The following is a 26,568-nucleotide window of genomic DNA, read 5'->3' on the forward strand; positions in this document are numbered from 1 at the left end:
CCTCAAAGTCAAATCTACAATGTGCTCTCGCTTCAAGTTGCCGCTCCTGTTTTTCTTGTCCCTTCCTCTGCTCTCCGTGCTGTCGCCTCGCTTACCGTCGCTCCCCGAGTTGAACTCCGGAAGAGACAAGAGACACGATTATCAGTAGAACAGCGCGCGAAGAGGCGAAGAGGATAAGAGAAACAGGAAGCGACGTTGTAGATTAACCTTTGGCGGCGCGACGCCAAAATCGCGTGTTTGTTTCGCGCGCGAGAATTGCAACCGGACCGCGGCTTTTCTCTCGCGGAGAGGAAACCGGGGGCGTCGTCTTCGAAATGTCAGAATTAACACGAGCGTCTCACACGAGAATAATCTTCCGACGTCGTGAGGCGTCGACGTCAACAACCGCCCATCCGTCCGTCCGTCGACGAGACTCTTTTACACTGATAAATTCCAATCCCGCGTTTTGACAATCGCTGATTTATACCAGCTGGACGCGGTCGGGGACCTGTTGCTGCAACAAAACGGCGGCTGCACGCGAGATAACGGATTTATGGTGACACACGTTCGACAACTCGGGCATACATCAGCCTCCGGCCAACGCCGAAGGCAACGGTCGCACGGTTGAGATAGATGCAATGAAACCGCCGGGTGAAAGGGTGAAGGATCGCGGAGGGTTTTCGTCAAAGGAAGGGGATATTTCCACTTTGGAACTCGGCCAATGGCCGTGTGCTTTGAAATCTTATGTATTGATCTTGCGCTTAATCTCGCCCACATGTTCTGCCGTTGCCCTAATTCATCTACGGCGATTATTTCGCGCGATGCCTGCGCCAGACTTTCGGGATCGCTCGGCGAGAAACGACGGTTTACTTCTAATTAAACTTGAAGCGAGATATCGCGAAACTAACGGTCTCAAGCTCGCCGTGTAATAATATACAAATATGCTCTTCGAAACGAAATCAGAGGGGCCACTTCCAAGTTCCCGACGACGAGAATGGCGAAATACACCTTTACGTGGAATTAGTTGCGGAATATTTCTTTAAATTGCATTTTTTTTTAGCCACATTTTAAAAACTGAGGAGATTCTGGTTTCGAATTCCGTCGAGCTTTTTTTCCTTGGCGATGCTTTTGCTTCCAAGCAGCGTTATTTCCAAGTTGATCGTACAGAATTGAGAAACTTCGACTTTGAGATCGCGGCACAAAGTTGATGAAAGATCGCTCTTGCTTCTAAAATGTATGTTTTTATTTATTTATTTTTATAAATTGAGCTGCGATTTCTTATTCGCTCAGCTATCGCGATTTGAACAGGATACATTTTTTATCATTCCTATCTTACTTTCTATCACTACAATCGTCAATTTGTTTGTAAAAGTTCTTTTTTATTAATAAATTTTTCTTAGTACTATAAATATATTTTTGTTTAATGCAAATATGCTCTATATAATAAAAATAATGGCGTTATAAATATACCGGTTCCATAATGATGATATAGGGTGTTTTGCAGCAAGATACACAGGTGACGTAGTGTAACGCGATGAATCATTTTGTTTAACATCGACAAATAACAGCTGAAGTAATTCGTTGTGTTATAATTGCACCTCTTGCTGGATACACCTGTATTTATTAATTAACTTTGTACAAGAGACACACTCCGTTTCCGACCGATTATTGGATATGCGATTTGAGTTTGACTGCCGTTAATCCGAAGGCAATGTTGTGGAATGAAACATTGTAATCGATTTGCGCCTCAGGGATCAATCCAGTCTTGTGATTCCTACAATACTTCGATGAATATACATTGAGCCTTCGATCTCAGATGATAGTCTATTTGTTCGCCTGATAAATGCTGCAGATATCCAAGTTTGTTCATATAGTGCAATCTATATTTGTACAGAGAGTTTGAGAAAGTTACCAATCTTTTTAGTACAAATATTATAGTTTAAAATATATTTGGAAGTAAAAAATTGGCTTAAATTTTTTTTATATGTTATAAGCCATTTTTTTAAATTTTACAAATAATCCCGAGAAAAAATTGGCATAATATGATTATATATAAATATATATAATTAGATATAAACAAATTTAATAACATATATAATTATATATGATATTATACGATCATATATAATTGCATAAGTCCATTTTTTTCTCGGGATGAGAGATTTCTATTGCTTTTTATTGGATTAGGTCAGAAAGTTTGTCAAATTGAAAACTAAAAATTTCAACAAAGACGAAGCACAATTTCCGCTTCATATACAGCAGTATATTATCTTCTTTATCTGCAGAGGAATTTTTCAATCAACCTTTTCAAAGAACCTCAGTTTTCTCTAATTTTACATTTAATATAACGAAGAAACGACATGCCCTTTGCATCAGTGTAATAAAATGCATAGAAACTCGAATTATTTTCTAACACGAAAGAACGTTACATTTTTTCAAGTCAAATTAAAAATTAAAACTTTGAACAAAGTCAAAGCACAATTTCCGTTTCATATACAGTATATTACTTTCTTTATCTAGGGAGGAATTTTTCAATTAACCGTTTCACAGAAGAACCTCAGTTTTCTTTAACTTTACATTTAATACAAAGCAGAACAAAGAAACGATATGCCCGTTGCATCAGCGTAATAAAATGTATTAAAACTAATTATTTCCCGACACGAAAGCGGGAAAGAACGTTATAGAGCGTCGTCTGTTATCACCTCTTTCTAACTCACGATACTGCGTTTTCATTACTGGTATACGCTTTGTCACGGTTGAATTGAGCCCTGTATAAAACCCTAGTTACGGAACATTTATAAAGCGTTAATAGAGCACAGCGACGCATATCTATAATGGAAACGGGCGCCATCGAGATACGTTTGTTGTGTTAAAGCGAATTTCTGCGACAAGACAGTTCGGTACAGCAACAGGTTGAAACTTTGTTCGTAGCTTCGTCGGGTGACTCGGCGAAAAGAAACAATCGAGAGGTGAATCGATCCGCCTTAGTCACCGAAGATTGCTCATTGGCACCAGTTAACGAAATCGAGAAATTCCTACCGTCTGACAATACTTTTCTTTCTTCGATGCGAAATATGACGCTAGTGTTTATGAATATTTTTCCGATTAACAGAGTCAGCTGTGAATTTGTGTTTAATCCTAGAGTTGCTCAAAGTTCAATACAGCTGTTGTTTATTAACATTTTTGAAGTTTAAGATAATATTTAATGAGATTTTTTTTACATCAAACTAATTTGGTTCAATTATTCTAACGACCTGTAAAGTACAAGAATCCTTAAAAGTATAAAAAAATTCTTAATTATGTGGGTGAATTTTCGTTCGAAGTAATATCAACGCCAGAGAAATATGAGTACCACTCTAGGGTTAATCTTGGGGAATTTAATTGCATTTAGAGAGAAAATTATATTACAGTTTGATTAAAATGTTTGACCACTTTAATTGTGATCGATATTAATTATTTCATAAAATTAGAAGAGATTTGAAATGCAATTGCCATTATTATAATTTTCAAATAAAGCATTCTTAAAATGATGTAAATTGGAGTCTACGTTATTCGTCACTAGCTACTATTTGTGTGGCTGAATTGAGGCAAACTATCATGATTAAATTAATTTCAATCTAAAAATATTCGTGCTTGCGCACATTGGCAAAATCATCGAGCCGATTTTAACTCGATTCTCGACCTCAATTCTTCCGGCAATAATTAGACATGGTATCGCTTCTAATTGGCAGCACTTAATTGAAGCTCCATCTTTCCAAGAATACGTTCGATGTTCGTTTATAGCTACGCAATTTTCACTGGAATTAATTAATTTTAACGCATTGATGTAAGTGATAAGGTAGCAAAAAATTTCGCGAATAAAGCATGTTACGCGCACAAAATAAAAGTGAGCATTCAAGTTCGTGATAAATTTAGATCGACGATTTTATTTACAAATTATATCGCACTTCGCCCTTTGTTTCATTGTCGTCCAATTTAAATCACAGGAGAACAAGAAAGAAATTCAATTTTTTTTCTTATTTCCACCTGTCGCAATACTCGAGCCCCCATTGAGCTTCTTGAGGATCCTTCAGCCGCAACTGAAATGTAATACGAAGGTCGAGTGACGCCGCAAGGCTGCGTAGGTCGGAGACTAATTGCCAACTAATTTGTTCTCATCACGAACGGGGAGGAAACATTTCTCCTTAGGCTACGGGCAACGTTGTCCGCGTTCTCCCTCAATAATTGCTCTCCGGGAAGACGGCGCGCAAACCACAATCGGCTGAATTATTCACCCTGCCGATCGATGACGTCGAGAATAGAAACTTTTTCGACTATTCCGAGCCGCGTGCATTTCAGTTCGGGATTTACGAAAATACAAATCCCTGTACGGCGGGATTGCACAGCGAGACATTTTTAGATATCCCGAAAGGTTGAGATTTTAAGAACGCGGCTTGCTTTATCAATTCAGCATGCGAAAGAAATACACTGTATCTGTGATATATTTAAATTTACACACACGCAACCTCCCCCCCCCCTCCCGAAGTTTTGCCGACGTCCCTCCCTCCCGCGTGGATGTACTTATATGATATCATCCCGGCTGTGATAACGGCTTACAGGGCGGATTATTGGAAGTCCCAAGGCCGCAAGTTCTGCGACTTCTGCAAATGCTGGATCGCCGATAATAAACCGAGTATCGACTTCCACGAGGGCGGCAAGAAGCACAAAGAAAATGTCAGCAAGCGGCTCAAGGAGATCCACAAGAATAGCGCGAAGCAGGCAAAACAGAATAAAAAATTGGAGGATGACATCAAAAAGATGGAGAACGTATGTATTCGTCACTGATATCGATTAAGACGTGAGAACAACGGGTGACAAAGGTAACCCTTTCTTCCGTGCAGGCGGCTATGGCTGCGTATCTCAAGGATGTCGAGAATAACACGCGGGACATGACCGCTCAGAGAATCATCAAAGAGAAACTGAACAGGGTGGAGACAAAAGAGGTGAGTATTACATCCAAAACTAATCCGTTAAATTGAACGTTTAATTTTGGATATAACGCCAAGGAGTGCCGAATAAAATTAGATGCAATTAATATTTTGAGAGTTGCGCAAAAATGGAAGGAGTTTTTAGTTTCCTTCGCCACGTTAGGGGCAATGAACTCTAAAATATCATTTATTTGTTTCACTAAATTTTTTGTTTTATATACATTTTATATACATTTATGTATAATAAGTTTATAATATTTATTAATGCAATGTGCGTAATTCCAGACGCCTCAAAATTACAATCGAATGCCGCCAGCTGCTCCAGAGACAATACCGAGGTTCAAGTGCGAACAGGTGCGCAGGTTCAAATCGACCTTTTAATTATTTGACACGATGGAAACGATTAAAAGTAAAACAAGCGTCCGCTATCTTTATAAGATTCGAAGTAAAAGTCAAGTTTGCTTGCGGAAAGACTAGTTATCTTTGATTACACACATGTCTGTTATTTCCCAAGAAAAACTAAATCATGGTTCGTAAATGCGAGACGACTTTCAAACCGAAACTTTTCCAGTTCTCGCCGAAAGTGGATCCTTGCGACCCGATAACTTTGTCAAAGGCCGCGCCGTCATTTCCACGCGTCCAGCAGCACAGCGGCGAGAACAGGACTCCGGGGAAGAGTAAGGCCGGCAAGACGAAGGGAAAGGGGAAGAAGACCCAGGAGGATGATCGTCTGACCGCGCCCGTCAGAAAACTGTGGTACGAGGCTCGCAGTCCCGAAGGATACACTTACTATTGGCACATTGAAACGAACGGTGCGTATTTCTCTTCGTCGGACTTTTCTTTATCTTTTTGCTCCATTATTATCTCGTTTCTCTCCCGGCTGTTTAATAACAATTTTTATATTTTGCTTTTTAAGATTTTTATTTTTGCATGTTCTTTTTCCAATTTATTATTATTAATAATTTATATTATTATTTTTTATCTTTTGCATACAAATATAAATGTGTATCTCAAATAGTACTTGAAAAATAAATTTTAAAATCGTTTTTTTTTTCTTGTATCTTTCTCACAGAATATTAATTCTCCTGTTTAAGTTTTTATATTTCTGCCTTTTTTTTTTCTTAAGGAAGTTTATGCCATGTTTCAAATTATTACAAAAAATATAAGAATTTCATAGATTGGTTTAATATTACGTTTGAGTATCTGTATAAAATTGTAGTACAATTCTGTTACTGGTTTCACATTTTGTAGTATTTTGTAGTATTTTTTTTACAAATTTAATGAGAAAAAACTTTACAAATTAAATCAAATTTTTTTACATATACTAATAAAAACATACTCTAATAAATATTTGTGCAAAATTTTACAAGTGGACTTACTTATTTGTTTAAAAGTTATTTATCTAAATTGCAAAGCATTTTACGCTAAATTATTATAAGCCAAATTATTTATTATTTTATTTTTTGCTGATTTTAGAATTAAAATTCAAAAATAAATCTAAGGAGGCTTGCAGTTCTTAAGATTTGATACTTTTTTAAATCTAATATTATGTACAGCTAAAACATTCTTAAAATACTGTTATTCGTAAATCATTTATTCATTCAAAATTATAACACTGTTATGATATTATACATTGTAAATCCATTATTGAATTCTTTATTGAACATTCCGTAATATCATTTGATACACATTAGAATCGGTCTGGGAGCCTCCGGAGGAAGGTTACATGACTATCGCGGAGCAAGAAGAGGAGGCGAAGGAGGAGATGCTCCAGAGAGAGCTCTTGGAACAATTGGATAGAGAAGAAGCGACCGAGAAGGCGGATATTCTCGAAGAACAACGGGCCAACGTCGAGAGAGAGAAGCTGAGAGAGTTGAGGAAACAACCCGTTAAAAATGATGACACTCAAGGTGGTGACGAAAGCGCGGAAATAAAGAAGGCGGCGGTCGAAGAGGAACGACCTTACTGGCGAGACTACAGTGTGCCCGAGAGACCGCAACCTTACGGATCCTGGCAGGTCGTGGAGACGAGGTAAATATTTGAACGCCATACTATTCCAGCCGCCAAGATGGATTAAGACGTTTTTCCTGAAGATTTATCACGCATGACAGCAAACCTTCATTTAATATTAATAATGCTTAATATTAAATCTCGAGCGAACGAACAATTCGTGAGACACAACACTTGTATATTTTTTATGTATGAGTAAACACGTGGCATTTTTCAGCCAATTATATTTTTTTGTACCAAATCAAAGTAAGTGTTAAATTAAAAGTAAGAGGATGCTAATAATATATTTATTCTTCGCATTTATAAATGAGATAACTGGAAATTAATAATTCACGAATTAGGAATGAAGAGTACTGCTGCAGGAGCGGAGCTATATTAATTGCTGATTAATATACAACTAAGTAATATAATATTAATATTTAAATACAAGTATATTATATTTATGTTATTATCTTGTTTAACAAAATGCGGTTGCACGAAAATTAACTACATTTTTTTTCCTATCGAAGATAAATGTGAATATGTTTGATATTTCAGTAAAAATAAACCAGTGGATCTTCAGTTACCAAAGCAACAGAAGCAAATACAGTTGCCCACATTCACAAAGAACGAACCACGACCTCCGCAAAGGACTTTTAAAGAAAAAACTGTCACGCAAATTAGTACTGGTGATAGTGATGATGAAGAGGCATCATCCACTGTTTTCAAAAAGAGAAAAATCGGTAACAAGAACGTGCGAAAAAGAACGAGTGATGATTGATCGTAATATTTATTTGTAGAAAGTAATATAAAATTTTATTTTTTGGTAGATTTTAAGATATTTTTTTAAATATGTGAACAATTAAATATTATTAAATTAGTATTCATAAGTTTGCATTTATATAATTTTGGAAAGTCTTCATTTATACATATTTTACTAAAGAATGTAAATAAAAAAAGCCACATACTTTATAATCTACATAAATGTATGTACACATTTATATATTTACATACACACATTAATTTTGATTGTAAATAAAAAGTTCATTCTATTTTACATTAAAATTTTAATCTTGTCATAACTAATATTTATTTTTATTAATATAATTAATATTATTTAGTATACAATTAATATATTAATTTTTATCATTAAAAAGCATCACCTTTAGAGCATAATAATGTTGTAGAATATATATTACACACACACACACACACACACAATTTTTTTGTACCATTTTTATTATTTTTAATAACTGTTTTGCTATTAAAACTAAACAGCCAACATTCAAACATATACTCGTTTATGTCATTATTTTAATATTATGAACATCGTCAAGATTATTGATTAATTTATTATGCTATATCATGTATCAATATTAATGATACATTCATTACACTATATCATATATCAAAATTTTTGACGTGTGCTATAAAATACATTTGAAATAATATGTCATAAAATTAAATAAATTTGTGCATTTCTCTGATAAAGTTCATATTAAAATAAAATTTCAACAGACATTGAATCGATTAAGGTAAATAATGCAAGACTCGTCTCCTCTTTAATTAAACGAAGCAATTTACATATTTAACTTTGTCTTTATAATACAAATTTTTATTATAATTATAATCTCACGACATTTCGACCATGGAATTTGATTCTTTTCAAGTGAACACGTAATATATTTGAAAAAATATTTAAATTTTAAGTAACGAATAAATGAAATGAAATATGAAAATAAGAATGGAATACAAGGACTAAAGAAAAATTATTCCTTGTATTGTACAATGTTAGTTAAAAAAGACGTTAATAATGATCTTTAAAAAACTGACAACATATAAACTTTGATGAAGCTATGTACAGAATGTATAAAATTTACATGTCTAATGAGAAATGGAATGATGAAGGTATTTTTTTTGTTACAGTGTTATTACTTTTAGACATAGGTAACACTTTCACACATAAGCTGCATCCACTGGATCTGTCCCAATAATATGCTTGATGTTCTTATTTTCTGTACATTGCACACCATTAAGTTCGTTTACAATATCCTCGCGTAACCGTCCTTTGGTCTCCGGTAGCAGCACGTAGCAAAACACAAAAGTACTCGCGCAGGAGGCGCCAAGGAAGAAGAAGCAGCCGTGCATGCCTAACAAAGCAACAAGATCGGTGAAGCTCTTCGTTATGACGAAGGCGGATCCCCAACTTGTGGTGAGAATTACGGTCGAGGCCAGGCTGGTCACGTCACGGCTGAATATCTCAGACATTACCACGACGGGTCCATTGCCTAGCCCCAAAGAGTATGTTATCATGAAGGTGGACAATGCCACCACTGGTATCCAAGAATAGTTGGACACGTCATATTGGAGATTCTGAAGATAACAGAATGTGCCTATTACGCAGTGACACGCGCACATTCCCGCGCAGGATAAAAAGAGTAAAGGTCGTCTGCCCGCACGGTCCACCAGGAACATCGCTATACATGATCCGACAAGCTGTATAGTCCCCACGATGATAGACGACATGTTCGGCGATAATGAGCTGCCGGACAACTTGAAGATAGTCTCCGTGTTACTAATCTAGTTGGAAAAAATAAAACAATTCAGTTTGTTTTCGAGACAATAATAAAGGAAAGAATTAAAAGCTTGTTTTAAATAATACATTATAATATCAACATGTTAGTAAAACTATAAAGGATGAACTATAAATGATGATAAAAGCGAGAAACTTGAGCTGTCACTCCATCCATAGATTTTAAAACAGCGAACTTGAATTCACAAGTAAATAATGTTGCATTAAATGCTTGATTTCATCCGTCAAAATCATTGAAAATTACCATCGCAAAGACTCCACAAAATTGTTGGCCGATGAACAGACCCAGGGTAATTATCAATCCTTTGATCGTTGCCTTGTCTCTGAATAAATCCGAAAACTTAGCGGGCTTCGTGGACGCGTTCTCTTTAACTTCCAATTGTATTTGCGATAACGTACGTTCTGCCACCAGACTGTTTCCCGCTCTCAACCACTTCAAAGCTCTGGAACAGCAAATTGTAATGTTTCCTCACATTTTTAAGGAGAATATTTGTTTCTGTGTTCTATTTACCTAATTGCCTCGTGCATACGATTTCGACGCACTAGGTAGACCGGCGACTCCGGCATGAAGATGAAAGTGATGAAGAACAAAACCGCTAACGATACACTGACCACAGGAAAGGCGCGGAAGGACATTACGCCGCCCAGAATATAAGCCACTACTATCCCCGAGTTCACCGAGAATACCAGGATACTCGCCAACATGCCGCGGATGCTGTCACATGCGATCTCCGACACGTAGTTTGATACGAGGAAGAACGTGACGCCGCCGGCCATACCGCTCAGGATCCTCGACACATAGATGTACACGTGTTCGTTGGTGAAGATGAGCAACAGCCAAGCGATTATCATCGGCAACGTTAGCATGTAGCCGAATCTCTTGCGACTAAACTTGTCCGGTAACACCGACAACAGCACGGTCGTGATGGTACCGCTTAGGCACAAAGTCCCAGTCAACCAGGACACGCCGTTATCTGTCATAGGCTCGTTCCCCATGGGAGGCGAGGGACTTTGCAGCTGCGGTGCTGACGGTGACTGCCATCCCATCACGATCCCGTAAGACAGCGACAACTGGTTCACTGCGAATATATGTCACGGAATACATAAAGCTTGAAGAGCCCCAATAGAAACTTCCTAAAATATTATATGTTTTAAATTAATTTTTAATTTATCATAATTTATTTTTAATTTACCTTATATTTATTAGAATTCATACAATTTATTATTTATTAATTTGTTTTATTTATTTACTATATTATTTATTTAATTTATTTATAAAGTGAATTTTTTTTAAATTAATATACAAAGATCGACAAAATAACATAAATATTAGAAAATACACCATTTTTTATTAGTAAGAAATTAATTTACCATTTGTCTTTAATATAGATTCTATCCTTGTCAGAATAAGTGCAATGCTTGCACAAGTCACGAAAACAATGCTGTACTATATCTTTTAGCAGCGCATCTTTCAATTGATTATGCAAGTGAAGTTGGAGGAAGAAATTTGTTTCTCACATTATTTTCCAAAGTTGCTTATCTAATTTACTTAGAATAAGAAAAACAATAAGAGTCACTTGCACCATTGCTCAAATGTCAATTGTTTAAAAATGTCAATACATTTTATTTTAATTTTTTTTATAACTCTTTCTTTTTTTTTAAGGAATTGTCGCATTCATCATTGGAAGACTTCACGAAGGAAGTTTCTCTTCTTCAACTAGGAAGGTCACGTTACCTCACACTAGTACTATTTATTGGAAGATATCTTTTGTGCTCACGGGAAAGAGCTGAGAAAACTCCTTTTCCTCTTTCCAACTTACCGACCATTGTGGCAAGAAACTGGCGCAATTTTCCCGGCTCCGCCGGCAGTTTTTCGTGCTTCTCCATCGTACGTTTTTCCAAACGGACGCGAGGGCACAGGTAGTTTCGCGACTATGGTCGGCCTCAAACCAAGGATCGACGAGGAATGAGATTTGCAAACGACGAAGCACCAAATTCATTGGTACAAAGAGAACGCTCGTCTTGTACTCGACCCGCGAACCGAATCGTAATTCGATTTATAGCGATCGCTATCCACGCGGAAAATCTCGTGAGGAAGGGGCACCCTTATCTCGTCACTCGTTAATGAAAGCACGTGAATAATAGGCACACACCGTGCTCTGTGTACACGGTAAATACTCCGCTTTATCGGATCCGTCGTTGATTTTAAGGAAGTCTATTAAATTTCGATAGGATCGATGTAATTATATCTGGGTTTATATATCAAAGACCCCGCCAGAAATAGAAATGTGTACAAATGTGTCTAAACCCTGGAAAATTTCTGCTTCTTGCATCATGATGTAGAGTCATTTTATCATTTTATTTTAATTCTTAAATATAAAAGTCATTCTACATATGCATACAATATTAAGTTAATAGTTATAAGTGACGAAAAATATTGTAAGGCGCAGTTCATGTCTATTTCTATCAATTAATTTTAATCTCAGCTTTCTATTTTTAGAAAAAGATAAAAAAGTCAAACTGAGCAAAAGTTAAAGCTAATCTGCATTGACAGAAATAAATGCGTTTCGCAATTACTTATTATAGCAAGAATTTTTATAGAAAAGCTTCTCTAACATCATTTGTTCTTTAGTCTAAATTTTAGAGGCTGTGCACAATAAATAAAATAAAGAACAGATGGTAAGGAGCAGTTGGATACGTTGAATAAAAAGTGTTTTATATGTTTCCTTTGTTTAACATAGCGAATTGTTTTTTACTCTATTCCCTATTTCGTTTATTGCACAGCCCCTTAGATTTTTTTTACATATACTAGGACAGACTATGATTTTGTTCCTTAGTTCTTTGTTCATAGTTTACGTAAATATGGACCATGATAGGCATTGACATTAAATCGTATAATTAAGTTTTTTTTTTAAGATACTATTAACACATTATATGTATATCCTTAACTAACATGATGCAATATTTTCCTTTTTTGTGTGCAGAAACATGGTTTCGCCGATTTGTCGCGAGCGAAATACAGTCCTCTTTATCTCGCGTCTCTCATTTTAAATCATTATGTCGCAAGCAAGAATGTACCATTTTGATTTACTACCTTTGCATCTCGCTTGAGTTACGGAAGAAAGTTAATTTACTACGGTGCCGTTATCGGACGATACTTCACGATTAATTGATAAAATTACGACTCTTAGTAACCAATTTTGACGCGAAAAAATTACAATGTATATTTGTCCTGCGATAACGCGTGCAATAATTTTTTTACGTCACATATACCGAGTGTTTCAAATTCATATTCGATCTTAGTTTCCCTCACATTCGCAGTGACTTTCTTTCCGTGAATGTTCTTTGTAACGATTCTTATTTCTTAGTCTTATTAAAGAGAAGTCGAGTCTGCTGACAAGTTTTTGAATTCAAATTCTTCGCGTCACGTGCGACAAGTCAGAGCCAACGAACGAATCGGCCAATCGGGTGTCCAAAGTGTCAGATTGAAGAAGGAAAATTTTCGAATTGTTCGAATTGCAGATTGAGTTTGCGCGCATACGAATAAACAATTGATATTTAAAATAATCATTTAAGATTATTTTAAATATAATTTTGAGGAGTTATTATTTATTTGTAAAAAAGAAATTGAATAAAAATCTTGACGCTGAATAACATTGTTATCAGAGTTGGGTAATAATTAATTAAAAAGTTAAAAGTTAAATAATAAAGTTAATAACTTCAACTGAACTTGGTTAATTTAAATAAGTTAATTTTTAATTCCTAATAGTTATTTTTAATGATCTTATTGATGACCTATTAATTTTTGCACTAAATTAAAAATTTACTTAGAGGAAGGTTACAATATTGATATGCCACTTTGTTTTATGCCAGATAATGTTTCTCAAACAAAAGCTAAAAATAAAACTTTGAAAATATAAACTAGAAAGAAAGTGTCTTCTATCACACAGATAATGTAGCAGTTTTTTATCAGGTGATATATATTTCAAGATTATAATTACATGTATTTTTTACGCATTGTTTACGGTTTACGTGATGTTTACACAAATCTTTTTCATTTGGAAGAAGCACACATCTGATGGAGATGCATGCTATTACGCACGGTAACACATATATGGAAACCAAAAAACTTTTAATCGGCCTTACTTTTTATTCACTTTTAATGTAACAAAATTTATTTTATAAGTTATTCTCTCTAAATGACACTCAATGTATTATCATCGATTTGTAATGGTAACTTATAACCGTGAAAATCAATAATATTGTGCAATATTTAAATGTTGTGGGACAAATTGAGCATCTAGGAATCAATTAAAAAATCCTGATCAAATTTCCGCGCGGTTTCCGAACGGGTATCGAAGCTATTGGCGCGGCGGGATTTAAATCCACGCTCGTTCCTATTTCGAGGGCGAGAGGCCGCGAATCGATACCTCTGCACCGCATCAGCTGTTTCGTTTCCTCCCCCCTCTCCCGCCTGCTTCCCTCGGCGACTCCACCTTCGGCTTAAGGTCGCTACTTGTGTCATCACGGCCATATTAGACACACACATACGTATACGTATGCGAGAGGAATGAGGACGTCCCGCGACAAATGAGGCTCTCCTGAGGCTTTCAAGGTGCGCTCGTTTTAGATCTTCTTCCGGCTCTCCCACGTACGCCTCCCCGTCGATCGTTAGTCGTCGCCGGAAAGTCAAAAGCGACCTAAATTAGATCGATCGGCCGGAGCTTGCGTCGCTATGCGTCCGTTGTCATTCTCGCCGTCATCCGTGCGTTGCCTTATGTAAAGCAGGTCTTCTCCGTAGCCCGGAGGATCGCGAGGGGACAGGACCCGCGAGGCGGCATGGCATGGCACTGCAACGGCACTACGAACCAAGAGATGGTGGCGAAGCTGAAAGGTAAATGGCCCCTCGTCGGCGGGCATGAAACGCCTGGGGATGGGCGACCTTATGGTTTCTATCTAGGGGTCCGTAGCACTGAATAGTGTGCGCCGTATAGAGGCAGTTGTTTGTGCATTTGTACTTTGGATTTTAATTGAGAACCGATTATCCACAGAGGCTGGTATCCTAACGACGGACAGGGCAGAGGTGGCTATGCTCACTGTCGACAGAGCCAAGTACTGTCAAGAGCCAGACCCTTATCTCGATCGTCCTAGGAGGATCGGTTACAACGTGACCATCAGCGCACCGCATATGGTAAATATATTTTTTATGTATCTTGCATTCTACGAAACCAGTACTTGACCAATACTTGAGTTGGTCCTCCTCGTTTGTGATATTATTTATGTGTTACATTACATTTACACAATGAATCTCTTTTGTGTAGATAATACAAGTAATATAAATTATTATAAGTTGGATAACGCAATACATAAAAGTAATGGTTATGAGATTGTCAGTGTATCTGACTTCAGTATTGATAAAATATAAATACAATATTAAAAATGAAATAGAATATAATTTTTATTGTTTCTGATAACGTTTGAATCTCCTTAATTCATTTATTATTAGCATGTAAAACATAGTTTATATAGTTTACATTATACAAACGTAATGCAGATTATTATTATTATATTATATCATATTTTGCTCATGCAATCTTGATTTAAATTGAAAAAACTATTGATATAACTAATATGATTTACTATATTGTATAAAGACTTTGATAGGAACGATTATCAGGAATGTGGCTTTAAAATAAGGGTATCAGTGTAACCTTCTTATCTTATTTTTGTTATTTATGTTAAACTCATATTTGATTTGACATCTGACGGTTCTCTGAATAACAGTATTGACACACCGCACAGAGATAATTGTCACTCAACAATAATAAGATAACATGCACTTCGTAAGATTTAATCCACTCGGTAGCGATTTGATAAGTTATGCATTTGGATCTTTTACAGCACGCGTACGCATTGTCTATTCTCTCCGATCAGCTCTTTGATGGCGCCAAGGCACTCGACGTCGGTTCAGGTTCCGGCTATCTGTCCGCCTGCATGGCGTACATGATAGGCACGCGCGGACACGTAGTAGGCATCGAGCATATTCCCGAACTCATAGAACTCTCCACCAGAAACGTGCGCGAAGACAATCCGCACTTCCTCAAAGAGGGCCGCATCAAATTTGTGGGTAAGCTGTCTGTATTCCGTTCAACGTCTGTTTCCTTCTGCTCCTGATAGTCCTCTCACTCACAAGGGAATTGCATTACGTGTTACTCTTCGATTTCGCTGAATTTTTGCAAATAGGCTGGACATCGAAAGAAATAAACATGTATTTTACCGTTTGTTTCAGACACTCGATAATTCAAGCAGGATTAAGTAAATAGATTTTTTTTTATTTTGCTTTAAGTAAAAATTAATAGCTTGTAAAATAAAGTGTGATCGCTGCAAAATAGCAAAATATTCTATTTTTTCAATGCCTGACCTACTTAAAAGTTCAGCGAAATTGAAGAGAGTAACACGTCATGTAGTTCCCTAACCAGACAGTCGAAGGTCCTTCTATCGTCAATGTTACGCCATTCCTTCACGTCTCATTATCATTAAATCTCCGTGTAAAGCTCATCGCATGATCAGAAAAAAAAACCGTCCAAGAAGTGGATGTTACACATGTAGTTCGAAATAAAAGATACTCGTGATCCCATTCACCGTGGAGTAGGTATGTACGTTGCCGTGAAGAGTCGAACGGAACACTGTCCACCGACTGTGTGGCTTTGCTGTAAAGGTAAAAGATAAAGACTGCCCGACTAACGACAGGTCATTATGAATGCGCCTAGTGGGAGACGGCAGATTGGGATACGCTGCTGACGGTCCTTACCACGCTATACACGTTGGAGCAGCGGCCGAAACTTTACCGCAAACGGTGAGCACAAGTGGTCAGGAAAAAAAGTAAAGATATGCATAGGTTGCGATACGTGTGGTAAACGTAACTCTTGCAGTTGATAGACCAATTGGCTCCCGGAGGTCGACTGATCTGCCCGGTCGTGGCCATAGAAGGTTTCCAGAGGTTCCAAGATCTGCTGCAAGTGGACAAGAACACGGACGGCACGATCACGAAGAAGAAACTGATGCAAGTCTCTTACGTTCCTCTCACGGATCCTACTACTCAATTACGTAATTAGAGTCATTAAAGGTGAGGTGTCATGCGGCGGAAAGAAATTTTTGAGATCGGACGAATGAAAGTGATTATCGCATAAGAATCTGATTGACGATAATCAGAATTTTTATACACCAATGAACTAATTTTTTCACGCATGCATAGATATGGAATACACACCATCTTCAATTGGGGATATATCAATAAACTATATATATTTTGTACATGTCTTGTTAATTCCTTCGTATCGTCCATTAAATCTCTTCAACTAAATTAACATATTGTAGTCGTAATTGTAATATCTGTCGGTGATGCTATCACGTGAACACAATCTATTATCATATAATACTGAACTTGTTATAGTAAAAATATCTTTTTTTCATAAATATCTTAATTCGTACTAAATTTTCACCTGAGAAGAAATGTGTAAGAGGTATAAGAAATAAAATTAATAATATAAAGAAATAAAAATAACGAAAGAGATAAAGTACATTTTTATATTTTTATATATTTAATACTTTTAATTGTTCATATGCATTGTCAAATTCTGTGTTTCTGTGAGAAAAAATTATAATTGTTACATAAACAAATACCGTAATTTTAGAAAAACCAAATTACAGAGAAAACATTATTTTTTTACTTTAAATTAAACTTTATTACAAAAACTTTATTGCTGAGAATAAAATGTCAAAGAAAATGGGAGGTGGATATACTAATTGAGAACAGAATTACGCAGATTATTCGGAAGAAAGATGATCAAGGAATTCTCAATTAGACGAAATTTGCGAGTGATCGATTGAGGTAGCGCGAAAGCGTTCGCCAATCAACGCTTGGCGATTACAAGGCGAATATGAGAGCCAAACCCCGCGAAAGAGAGGAAGATGTTGCGACTAGTTTTTTCTTATTCTCTTTCTCTTCTATCTTTTTCGTATCTCTTTATCTATCTCCTTCTCTTTTTTGGAAGTGAGTAAATCAATTAAAGCTGGCTGCTTTACGACCAGATTGTAATTGTAGAATGTCTACATCGATTGGAGATCACCTGGACTGCTTGCATACGACGCAGAGTAAATCCACGACTTCTCCCTCGGCCTGTCATCTATTTTTAAAAATGCAAGACGTGTGCAATATTGTATATATGGGCCAATTTTTTCGCGCATGCACATCAAATGCAGTTCAGTAAAGTGTTGTAAAATGGGTTCATTAGTTGCCCCAAAGTTTTGCAGAATTTTAATATATTTTATACGCTTTATGTTTCTTAATTACTTCCTTTCCATTTAGAGAGATCTATCTGCTATTGAAATAAATTAGTAACAGAAAATGTAATAATTAATCTTAATCTATCCTTGTATATCGCCGAGCTACATAACTAAAACTCGTGCCCATTTCTTTTACGCTATTGCACCATAGTGCACTTGTCGCTTCACGGTCGCGCATGCGCGAGAGAACCGGTCTCCCACTAATAACAGTGGCGCGCGAACGTTCTCCAACGTTGGATCGTTGCGCGAGCAACGTGAACGATTGTTTGACGCAAGTACCGACCAGTATTGACGACTATCGCGCAATTCGCGCGTCAATCCGATAATCGCGCGTCGACAACAGACGGTTGATTCGCCTCTGTCATTCGTTTATGTCTCTCGTCACACACCCCATATTGGCCGCCACGCATCTCGTCAAAATTCGGTCCCGCGTTGTCAAGTATATCTGCGCGACACTCGCGATCCTGTCGCCCGTAACTCTTGCCCGGGACATGGCCATGAATGGGCGTTATCGCGGCAGGAATAATCAGGAGCTCGTGCAACATCTACGACGTAAGTGTTGCCGCGCAGTTATGCAACGTTATGTCATCGCGCCCGTGCCCTCCCCTCCTTTCTCTCTTTCTCTCTCTCTCTCTCTCTCTCTCTCTCTCTCTCTCTCTCTCTGACCACCCACGCCGCGCTTGTTGACGCTGAATTGATTTAGGACATTTTAGGATAATAGCGCAGTTCGTGCAATATTTGCTATCTGTTCCGTTCGGCTTCGGATCGAGTCGGAAAAACTAGAAAGATTTGCGAAAATGTTGGCTTTTGTGTTTAAATTCAAAGCAGTTTAAAAGAAAAAAAATACACCTGTTTTGATTCTCTACAAACTTCAATATATATAAAATTACTAAAATACTTTATTCAAAAATTACAGCAAAAATAAAATTGTTGCATTGATAATTTTGTTTTAATTTATTTTCTTATATCTCATGTGTTACGACAAATTTTTCAGTGGCATATTGACTTGTAGAACGACATGTGACATATTAATTTAATAGTATTTATTATTTGAAATGATTGAATTCCATATTATGATACATAAAAGATTCTATTGATATGAGCAGATAAAATTTTGAAATATAAACTTTGGTGAAAAATTGTTTCTTGGAAATTTCTTATTTTTGTTTGAATTTTTTGTTTATATTTATTAGAAATAATATGTACTACATGATAAAATTATTTTAGGGTCCAGGATAATTAAATCTGACAAAGTATTTGAAGTAATGAGTTCTGTGGACAGAGGAAACTACACTGATCCCAGCCATGCTTACGTAGATGCACCACAAGGGATTGGTTACGGCGTCACCATCAGTGCTCCTCACATGGTATAATACAATGTATTCTTTTCCTCATGACATATGAAAATGTCATATGTCTATAAATGTATACTCATTTATACACAGTTTTCTTTGTATAAAAGATTGCTTGCAAAAGAATTCTGTTTAAGAGTAAAGCAATTTTTGCAAGTAGCAGTAAATTTATATGCACTGCAAAAAAAAAAAACACTAAGAAAGTTATAAGTTGGAAAACGAACGAAAATTCTTTAGCATGCGTATGCCCTGGAATTGCTTGAAGAAAAATTGCGTAATGGCAAAAGAGCATTGGACGTCGGTTCTGGATCAGGATACCTAACGGCATGCATGGCTCTTATGATGGAGGATCCACAAGGATTAGCCATTGGCATCGAACATATTCCGGAGCTTCGAACGATGGCCGAGAAGAATATTCGACGTGACCACCCAGAACTTTTGATCGAAGGACGCGTGGAATTGGTTGGTAAGTAAATTTTTTAAAATTTAATTGTATCCATTTACTTATAAATATATATAATAAATGATATTCGATTTACGATCTTGGAACATAATAAATAAAAAGGTATTTGTATAATCATGATTTAAAAGCAAAATTCATAAATTGTAATCATAAATCATATGTATTGCACTGTATGATAACATTTTCTACATGATAATTTAATTATGATTATATTAGATTTTTAATCATTTACTTTTAAACATTAATTGTTTAGTTGGTGATGGAAGATTGGGATACTCCAGTCATGGACCATACGATGCCATTCACGTAGGAGCAGCTGCCGAGGAAACGCCGCAATCGGTAAGAAAAAAGTGCTCAGAATTATTCTTAGATACGCTAGAATGAACGCTATGATATTTTTTGTCTTATAGTTAATAGATCAATTGGCACTTGGTGGACGCTTAGTTGTACCCATCGGTCCAGAAAGTTCAGGTCAAACCTTAGTACAAATTGACAAGACTCTAGATGGTACAATCAAAAAGCGATCCTTGGTAGGCGTGGCATTTGTTCCTCTCACCGACAAAGAGCGACAATATCGTCGTTCCTGAGGCACGTGTCAGCTCTAATAAGAGCATCGTTTTATTTATATTTATGGTTATATGTGTTATTTTATTATTTTAAGGTGGTTCATGCATAATGAAGTACTGCAGCTCTTATTTATAGGAATTATTATTAAAGTGTCGATACACATTCTCATGAAATATGAGATAAGTTTACCGTACATATATACCAGAAAGTCTCGAAATTTCGAAATTTTAATACAATTCTTAGTTGTTGTTTAATTTTTTATTGGAAGTACAAACTTTTATTTTAATTAATTACTGACTATGTAAACCAAAAACTAGGTTATAAAAATGACTCGCAAACTTTTTAATGACTACAAACAATATATTTAATATCGACAGTTTATTATTAATATTTAATTTGAAAAATGATAAAATATGTGAAATCTCAGAATAAGTCATATTAGTATCTAACAAATATTTTAAAAGAAAAATATTAAAAACTTATTTGTTTTAAAAATAAATTATTTTTATGTATTATTCATTCATATATTTCATATATGAATAAAATAATAGTTTAGAAAATTTGTGTCTATTGATTAGAGAGTCGTGCATGAACTTCCTTAACAGCTCATGTGAAACCGTTTTATTCATGTAGATAAAAATATCTATAAAATCAATTTATTAAATCACAGACTTTATTACAGACTATGAACACTGCACTGACGCATAGTAAATTCATTGCTATAGATTAGATTAAAATCTAATATGATAAGATTTTCAGTATCTTCGAGTTTGGTATAGTTTCTTTTATTATATTTTGTTTTGCAAGAGAACAACTATTACTATAACTTCTATTTGCAAAGGCTTTAATTTTACCGATGTTTTCGAACTTGTAAATTACATGAAGATGTACTACAATTAAGCGGAGAAATAATTTTAAACTCATGCGGATCTAAATTGTAGCATTAATAATTTGTCACACTTACAATTGCTTAAAACTGTGATTTAAATAGTAGCAGCACCAATAAAAGTAAGTAGGGCTATATGAAACGTTACCTAAAATTTAAAAAGTTTCTCTGTGACTCTCACTAGTTTTTTTATGCTTAATCTAAGCCTTCATATGAGTTCTGAGTCCAACACAACCTTCAAGTTAGGAATACGTAACTAGCGAATCGCTGGCTAAATGCGCCCCACAAGGCTTTCCAATTCAGACCATGATATTGAAGCTTGACTCGCACAAAAAATTGATTGATTAATGAATAGAGTCAATTGTTTTAATATAATAACATAAAAAAATATATATTGTTTTAATACAGATATTTATATATTTATAAGTTGTACATTTAGTTACAACCCGCGATGTAATTTTAATTTTCATATTTGGCCCACCAAAAAATTTAGTTGCGTTTCCCTGCTCTAGGTGCAAAGGCTTAAGTATATAGCCCTCTTTAAGTTTTAATACAGTTTGTTTCTTAAATTTTATGTTCACGATGTTAGAAATCGGTCCGAGATCTTCGTCGAAATTCCTAGCATCGTGAATACTTTAGATCTAGTACCGCCCCTCCTGACTCTGATACAGCTTAGGAAAATTATATGTATGTAGGATGACGATTGAGATCTGTTGATTATAATCATTTTTGAAGCTACAAAGCCACGCGCCTCACTTGATTTAAATAAATACAAAATAAAAGATTTTATTTGTAAATTTTACAAAAAGTTATATTTGTATCACACCATATCTCTAAGTCATATTTAATATCTTTATTATATCTTTATATTAATATTATAATATATATCATATTATATAATATATATTATAATATATTAATTATGTGCTTTATAATAATTTTATTGTAGGTTCCTTTAAAATTGTATTTCACAGGTTAAATGTGAAGAGGACTATATATAATATAATTAAGTATTTTATATTTATTAACATAAAGTCATTTAAATATTTATTTTTAACAAAGCTATTGTTATATCTAATATTTATTATATATCTTCTATTTTTCGTCTCAATTACTATTTATATTTCTTTCAATTATAGATATGCTATGATTGAAACTAAATGTACATAATTTACAATGATATCAGAGTCTCAAATATCTTTATCTGTCTCTTTGATGTCATATGTGAACGTAACATTGTAATTATATATATTTTATCTTAGGATATATATGTAATAAATGTATCATAAATTATATATAAATCTCTAAAAATGCATAATTTTTTACGCATAACATTAACATTATTTATCTCTAATAATTTGACACATCTCGTCAATTATTATGTCTTGAAACAGTCCAATATGAAATTGCATTATGCAATTGTAGTAAAATAGATTATTTAAAATTTAGTTATAAAAATGATAATGTAGATCCATTTCGATAAAACATCGCAGAGAGATGCGCCGATAATTCTCCGTGGAAAAAAGAATTCTTGTAAATCGGCAACAAAAAAATATTTTACCAAAATACCGATCAAGAAGACAAATGTCATTACACCTTCAAGCTCGTAATATTTAAAATACTCTCGTGGTCCTATCTGATTTCAAATGTACAAAGGGCAGTGAAATCATGTATCTTATTTACATTCGTCTTGAGTTAAAGATCTGAGTATTAAAGAGCCTTCACCATGTACAAACTGAGTGAGGCGCCAGACGCTACTCCTATACCCAAGAAGGCACCCATCATTGCAGATGCGACTTCTTTTTCCTCACTGTCTACAACTCTGCAAAATCAACACGTATAATTACAGGGAATAATCTTGTGATCGACGTAAAGTTTTATGGTTGAAAATACCTACGTAGGCGCTAAAATAAACGTTAAATTACAGAGATAGCCATTGGTTACGGCGAACACGATGGTTATCAAGATGTAATATATATCACTATTAATATAAACAGGTAGATGATGCCTTGGTTGTGCATTGCAAAACATAAACACAGGTATAAAAATACCTCTAGTAATGCTCATGAACATTACGAGCCAAGGTTTGCTTTTTGGCTGCAATGAAATAAAAACTCAGTAAATATTAAATAAATGAATATTTGCATATCCTTTTAAAAAGATTCTCACCCATTGGAGGATACCACATAATACTCTCCCTGCATAATCGCCCATACTAAAGATCAGGTATGTAACCACAGGTACAAAGTATATATCTGAAAAATCATTTCAACTAACATCCACGAATTTATTGTTCGACATTTATAAAATCCTAAAGTGTCAATCGCGAAAAAATTTTTCAGCGATGGTAAGAAGCTCGAAATCAGATTTGAACTACAATTAGCAAACTTCTTATACACGAAATTTACATTGATATCGATGGTAAATCTATCGACAGAAGTAGGAAATAAGCGCATTCTTCTCACTTTCATACTTCATTATGTATTTAAGAAAAAGAAATAGATTCATAAAATTATATTCAATAAAAATTAAAAATAAGAAAGATCAAGTAAATAAATAATTTTTTCCGGTTTTTTTTATCCCTTAACTAAATGGATCGTAGATATCTGTAGTTTAAAAAAATGTCGCGATTTATATAAGTTCAGGAATCTATGTTAAAGAGTTGAAGTGTATACAAAGATCTTTACCGTTCCATGCATTGCCTTTGCCTTTGTGTTCACTCTCCACTAGCACGGTGACCGCTGGATAGATGGCTAACGATATAAAAAATACTAGAAATATGCTAATCCCATAATGCCAAATTCTCTTTATAATCCGCTTGTAGGACACACTCGGACGTGCCGAGAAGCTGACCTCTCTATTGATTGAATAATCAGATTCCAAGGAATTAGGTACTTTTTCTATCATGTGATGCTTGAAGAACGGCTGTAAAAAAGAATGGTGTAGGAAGCAACGGTTCTCAAATTTTGAACTCTATAAATCTAACGAAATTGTTCATGAAATAAATTGCTCGAAAACCACCGTATTAAATGAATCGTATATAATTCCTTTTCACTTTCAACAGATCGTACGGTAATGTAATACGTTGTGAAATTTAATGTTTGTTATCATAAGAAGCTTATCATACATTTATAAAACACTTGCGCCGCATGCATCATCGTTATAGCGAAACACAATAAGTATTAATGATCTCATTGTTTTGTAAATGATAATCGGATTGAAGAAAACTCAGCATAGATAATAAGTTAATTTCAAAGTATGTTTAAGAACACGAAATTGACTCACTGCTCTCTCCAAAAGGATGTATGCCAGCAACGATAATAGCAGCACTGTGTCACCGATAATGAAGTATACTAAGCCGGAAAGTATTGGGCTAGCACCTATCCATAGAGAACAAATTTCCGCTAGGGCCGTGAATATCCCACCAAGGGCTTGTCCACCAGACATGGCGGTTATATATTTTGGCGAAAACTTGCCCACTATACCCATTAAACTCCCACCAAAAATTGCGCTCGCAGCTAAAAGTTCACATCATTACTGTTTTATAACAGTATAATTATTGATAATTATTGATATAAGTTATTTATTAGCATATACGTACCATTTACAAGCGCAACTGTCGTTAAAGTGATTATTAGGAATATATGTTGCCCTGAAAACAATCTTTTGTTTTATTTCTGATAAAAGTAATCTTAATTATTGCATGATGAATGGATATGTCGACAAAATATTCATAATAATTTGTTAACTTACATTTATCAGTATCCATTTTGACAAATGTAGTCGTCAGGATAAAGAGCAGCAATATTGTACATTGGGAACCGACCATTCTTACAGTTAGAGAGACTCTAGAAATTTAGAAACTTTAAACATCGCTTTTATTTTTTCGATATGTTATTCAAAATTTCTAATCACATCTAACTTTTTTTATACAGCATAAAATACTGAATGAAACGAGATGAATTAATTTCTACAGGATTTTTAATTGTTGTCAATTAGTCACTCATACAAAGACAAATGCTTTTAATCTCGAAAAGGAAAATCAGGAATATGCAGTAATTCTGAATCACTCTTATGACTAAATATGACTGAATATATTTTTTAAAGCATACACCTGACAAATGTTTTTTGATGATTCTTCTTTACTTACCTTTTACTAATAAATGTATTTATTATTAAAAACAGAGTACTTGGCAATGCACTAGCCACGTTTAAATAAGAAGTAAAACTAGCTTGAAGATCTGTCTTTTGTTCAAGCAGTTCTGCATACGTATGAGTAAGGTTCGTCGAATTATTATGAATTTCTCTAAATTTATACATCCAGTACTAAAAGGAAGATTATATGGATAATTGATACATCACATGAGAAACCCAAAGAAATGGCACTTACATCATCAGCAGTAATGAAAAAACTCCATGGAATTAATGTATTTATCCCAAGTAAGTAAAACACAATGTATGCAAGATTATATCTAAAATATGCATATAAATCATATGTAGATTACAAGCAAATAAGTAAATCTTAAATTAAATATAGGTGTCCGACATACTTGTCATGTGGTTCGTATGGCTTAAAAAACGGTTTCTCGTCGGGAATAGTGACACTAGGATCTTCCACCTCAGTTTCCAAATCATCCTCGAATTCGCTATCAGTCACGCTTCCCAATAAAGGTTTTCTATTGATGGAGTACATGATTCTTCCCCGATGCACAAGCTGCGCAATATCGGTAATGACAAAAAGATACACGAGGCAAATGTGTATAATATACAAAATAACTGCTTTTTTTATACAAAGCAATATAGTCGCATAGTATACAATGCAGTCGCAGTATAATTAATAAATGAATGCAAATGCAATGTGTTGACATTATGCATGCGTACTACGTACGTTTTATCGTAGATCAAAATTTTCCGGCTCGCGCGGGTGAAGAAAGCGCTGACGCGAAACGACGTGTCTCCTCTCCTGAGAAGTGGAGAGATTCATGGAGGCAGTGCGAAGGATATGAAGAGTGCGTCCGTAATCGTGGAAAACCGCGGCTGAGGCATCCCCGACGCGATCGAGAACGAGTCTGGCACAGTCTGGCACAGAGTCTGACGTCGTCGTTCGGAGGGATTACATTCGACGTCTGTCAATGTCCCGAGGGAGGTGGGGAGGTGGAGATTCAATCACTGTTACTACATGACAGCCTCCGGCTGGTCCGCTCCAGGCGACCGAGAACACGATCTCCTGGCTGGCCAATCCCCCCGCGTCTACATGCAACCGACATTCTTTTCCGAGCGCATCCTCTCCACACTCCGCGTGCGACTCAACACGCCTCTTTCACTCCACGTCGTGACGTTTGTGTCGATCAGCTGGTCGCCTGGTCGCGCGAACGGGGGGGGGGGGGGGGAAAAGACCGATGTGCAAGTGCAACGTCGGCGACGCC

The 26,568-nt window shown here is 35.5% G+C and overlaps 5 protein-coding genes across 9 annotated transcripts in view; 3 read left to right on the forward strand and 2 right to left on the reverse strand.

Moving 5' to 3' along the window:
- The window catches only part of LOC105834220 (WW domain-binding protein 4), a 41,190-nt gene extending 33,452 nt beyond the window's left edge, over nt 1-7,738 (forward strand). The window contains exons 2-7 of the mRNA XM_012676536.3: nt 4,578-4,785; nt 4,860-4,961; nt 5,232-5,300; nt 5,518-5,758; nt 6,641-6,977; nt 7,494-7,738. Coding sequence (XP_012531990.1) covers nt 4,578-4,785; nt 4,860-4,961; nt 5,232-5,300; nt 5,518-5,758; nt 6,641-6,977; nt 7,494-7,716 — 1,180 coding nt within the window. The 3' untranslated portion in view covers nt 7,717-7,738. The remainder of the gene's footprint in view (nt 1-4,577; nt 4,786-4,859; nt 4,962-5,231; nt 5,301-5,517; nt 5,759-6,640; nt 6,978-7,493) is intronic.
- A 529-nt stretch (nt 7,739-8,267) lies between these two features.
- LOC105834227 (facilitated trehalose transporter Tret1) lies at nt 8,268-13,848 on the reverse strand. Of its 3 annotated transcripts, none has more exons than XM_012676545.3 (4): nt 11,349-13,848; nt 10,040-10,607; nt 9,773-9,971; nt 8,268-9,515 (listed from the first exon to the last, which is right to left on the reverse strand). In XM_012676545.3, the coding sequence occupies exons 1-4, from the start codon at nt 11,413-11,415 to the stop codon at nt 8,892-8,894; spliced, it is 1,458 nt and encodes a 485-aa protein (XP_012531999.1). In that variant the 5' UTR covers nt 11,416-13,848; the 3' UTR covers nt 8,268-8,891. The 3 variants fall into 3 exon arrangements, with proteins under 3 accessions (XP_012531999.1, XP_012532001.1, XP_012532000.1); XM_012676547.3 differs by having other exon boundaries at nt 10,900-13,848; XM_012676546.3 differs by having other exon boundaries at nt 10,040-10,662; nt 10,900-13,848.
- A 156-nt stretch (nt 13,849-14,004) lies between these two features.
- Nucleotides 14,005-16,842, forward strand: LOC105834219 (protein-L-isoaspartate(D-aspartate) O-methyltransferase). 3 transcript variants are annotated; one of them, XM_012676533.3, is made up of 6 exons: nt 14,005-14,143; nt 14,330-14,422; nt 14,580-14,719; nt 15,430-15,655; nt 16,299-16,384; nt 16,461-16,842. In XM_012676533.3, the coding sequence occupies exons 2-6, from the start codon at nt 14,368-14,370 to the stop codon at nt 16,641-16,643; spliced, it is 690 nt and encodes a 229-aa protein (XP_012531987.1). In that variant the 5' UTR covers nt 14,005-14,143; nt 14,330-14,367; the 3' UTR covers nt 16,644-16,842. The 3 variants fall into 3 exon arrangements, with proteins under 3 accessions (XP_012531987.1, XP_012531986.1, XP_012531989.1); XM_012676532.3 differs by having other exon boundaries at nt 14,027-14,143; nt 14,317-14,422; XM_012676535.3 differs by having other exon boundaries at nt 14,084-14,422; nt 16,461-16,654; nt 16,784-16,842.
- A 143-nt stretch (nt 16,843-16,985) lies between these two features.
- LOC105834218 (protein-L-isoaspartate(D-aspartate) O-methyltransferase) lies at nt 16,986-22,443 on the forward strand. Its single transcript, XM_012676531.3, has 5 exons — nt 16,986-18,426; nt 19,102-19,241; nt 19,464-19,692; nt 19,943-20,028; nt 20,100-22,443. The coding sequence occupies exons 1-5, from the start codon at nt 18,246-18,248 to the stop codon at nt 20,274-20,276; spliced, it is 813 nt and encodes a 270-aa protein (XP_012531985.1). The 5' UTR covers nt 16,986-18,245; the 3' UTR covers nt 20,277-22,443.
- LOC105834216 (equilibrative nucleoside transporter 1) lies at nt 21,672-26,462 on the reverse strand. The gene is made up of 11 exons (XM_012676530.3): nt 26,031-26,462; nt 25,693-25,856; nt 25,533-25,614; nt 25,293-25,468; nt 24,896-24,990; nt 24,744-24,794; nt 24,428-24,660; nt 23,830-24,067; nt 23,312-23,397; nt 23,040-23,239; nt 21,672-22,964 (listed from the first exon to the last, which is right to left on the reverse strand). Exons 2-11 carry the CDS (start codon nt 25,833-25,835, stop codon nt 22,853-22,855), a joined length of 1,416 nt encoding a protein of 471 aa, XP_012531984.1. The 5' UTR covers nt 25,836-25,856; nt 26,031-26,462; the 3' UTR covers nt 21,672-22,852.
- Nucleotides 26,463-26,568: the final 106 nt, after the last annotated feature.

The sequence above is a fragment of the Monomorium pharaonis genome, chromosome 8, assembly GCF_013373865.1.
Source record: "Monomorium pharaonis isolate MP-MQ-018 chromosome 8, ASM1337386v2, whole genome shotgun sequence".
NCBI lineage: Eukaryota > Metazoa > Arthropoda > Insecta > Hymenoptera > Formicidae > Monomorium > Monomorium pharaonis.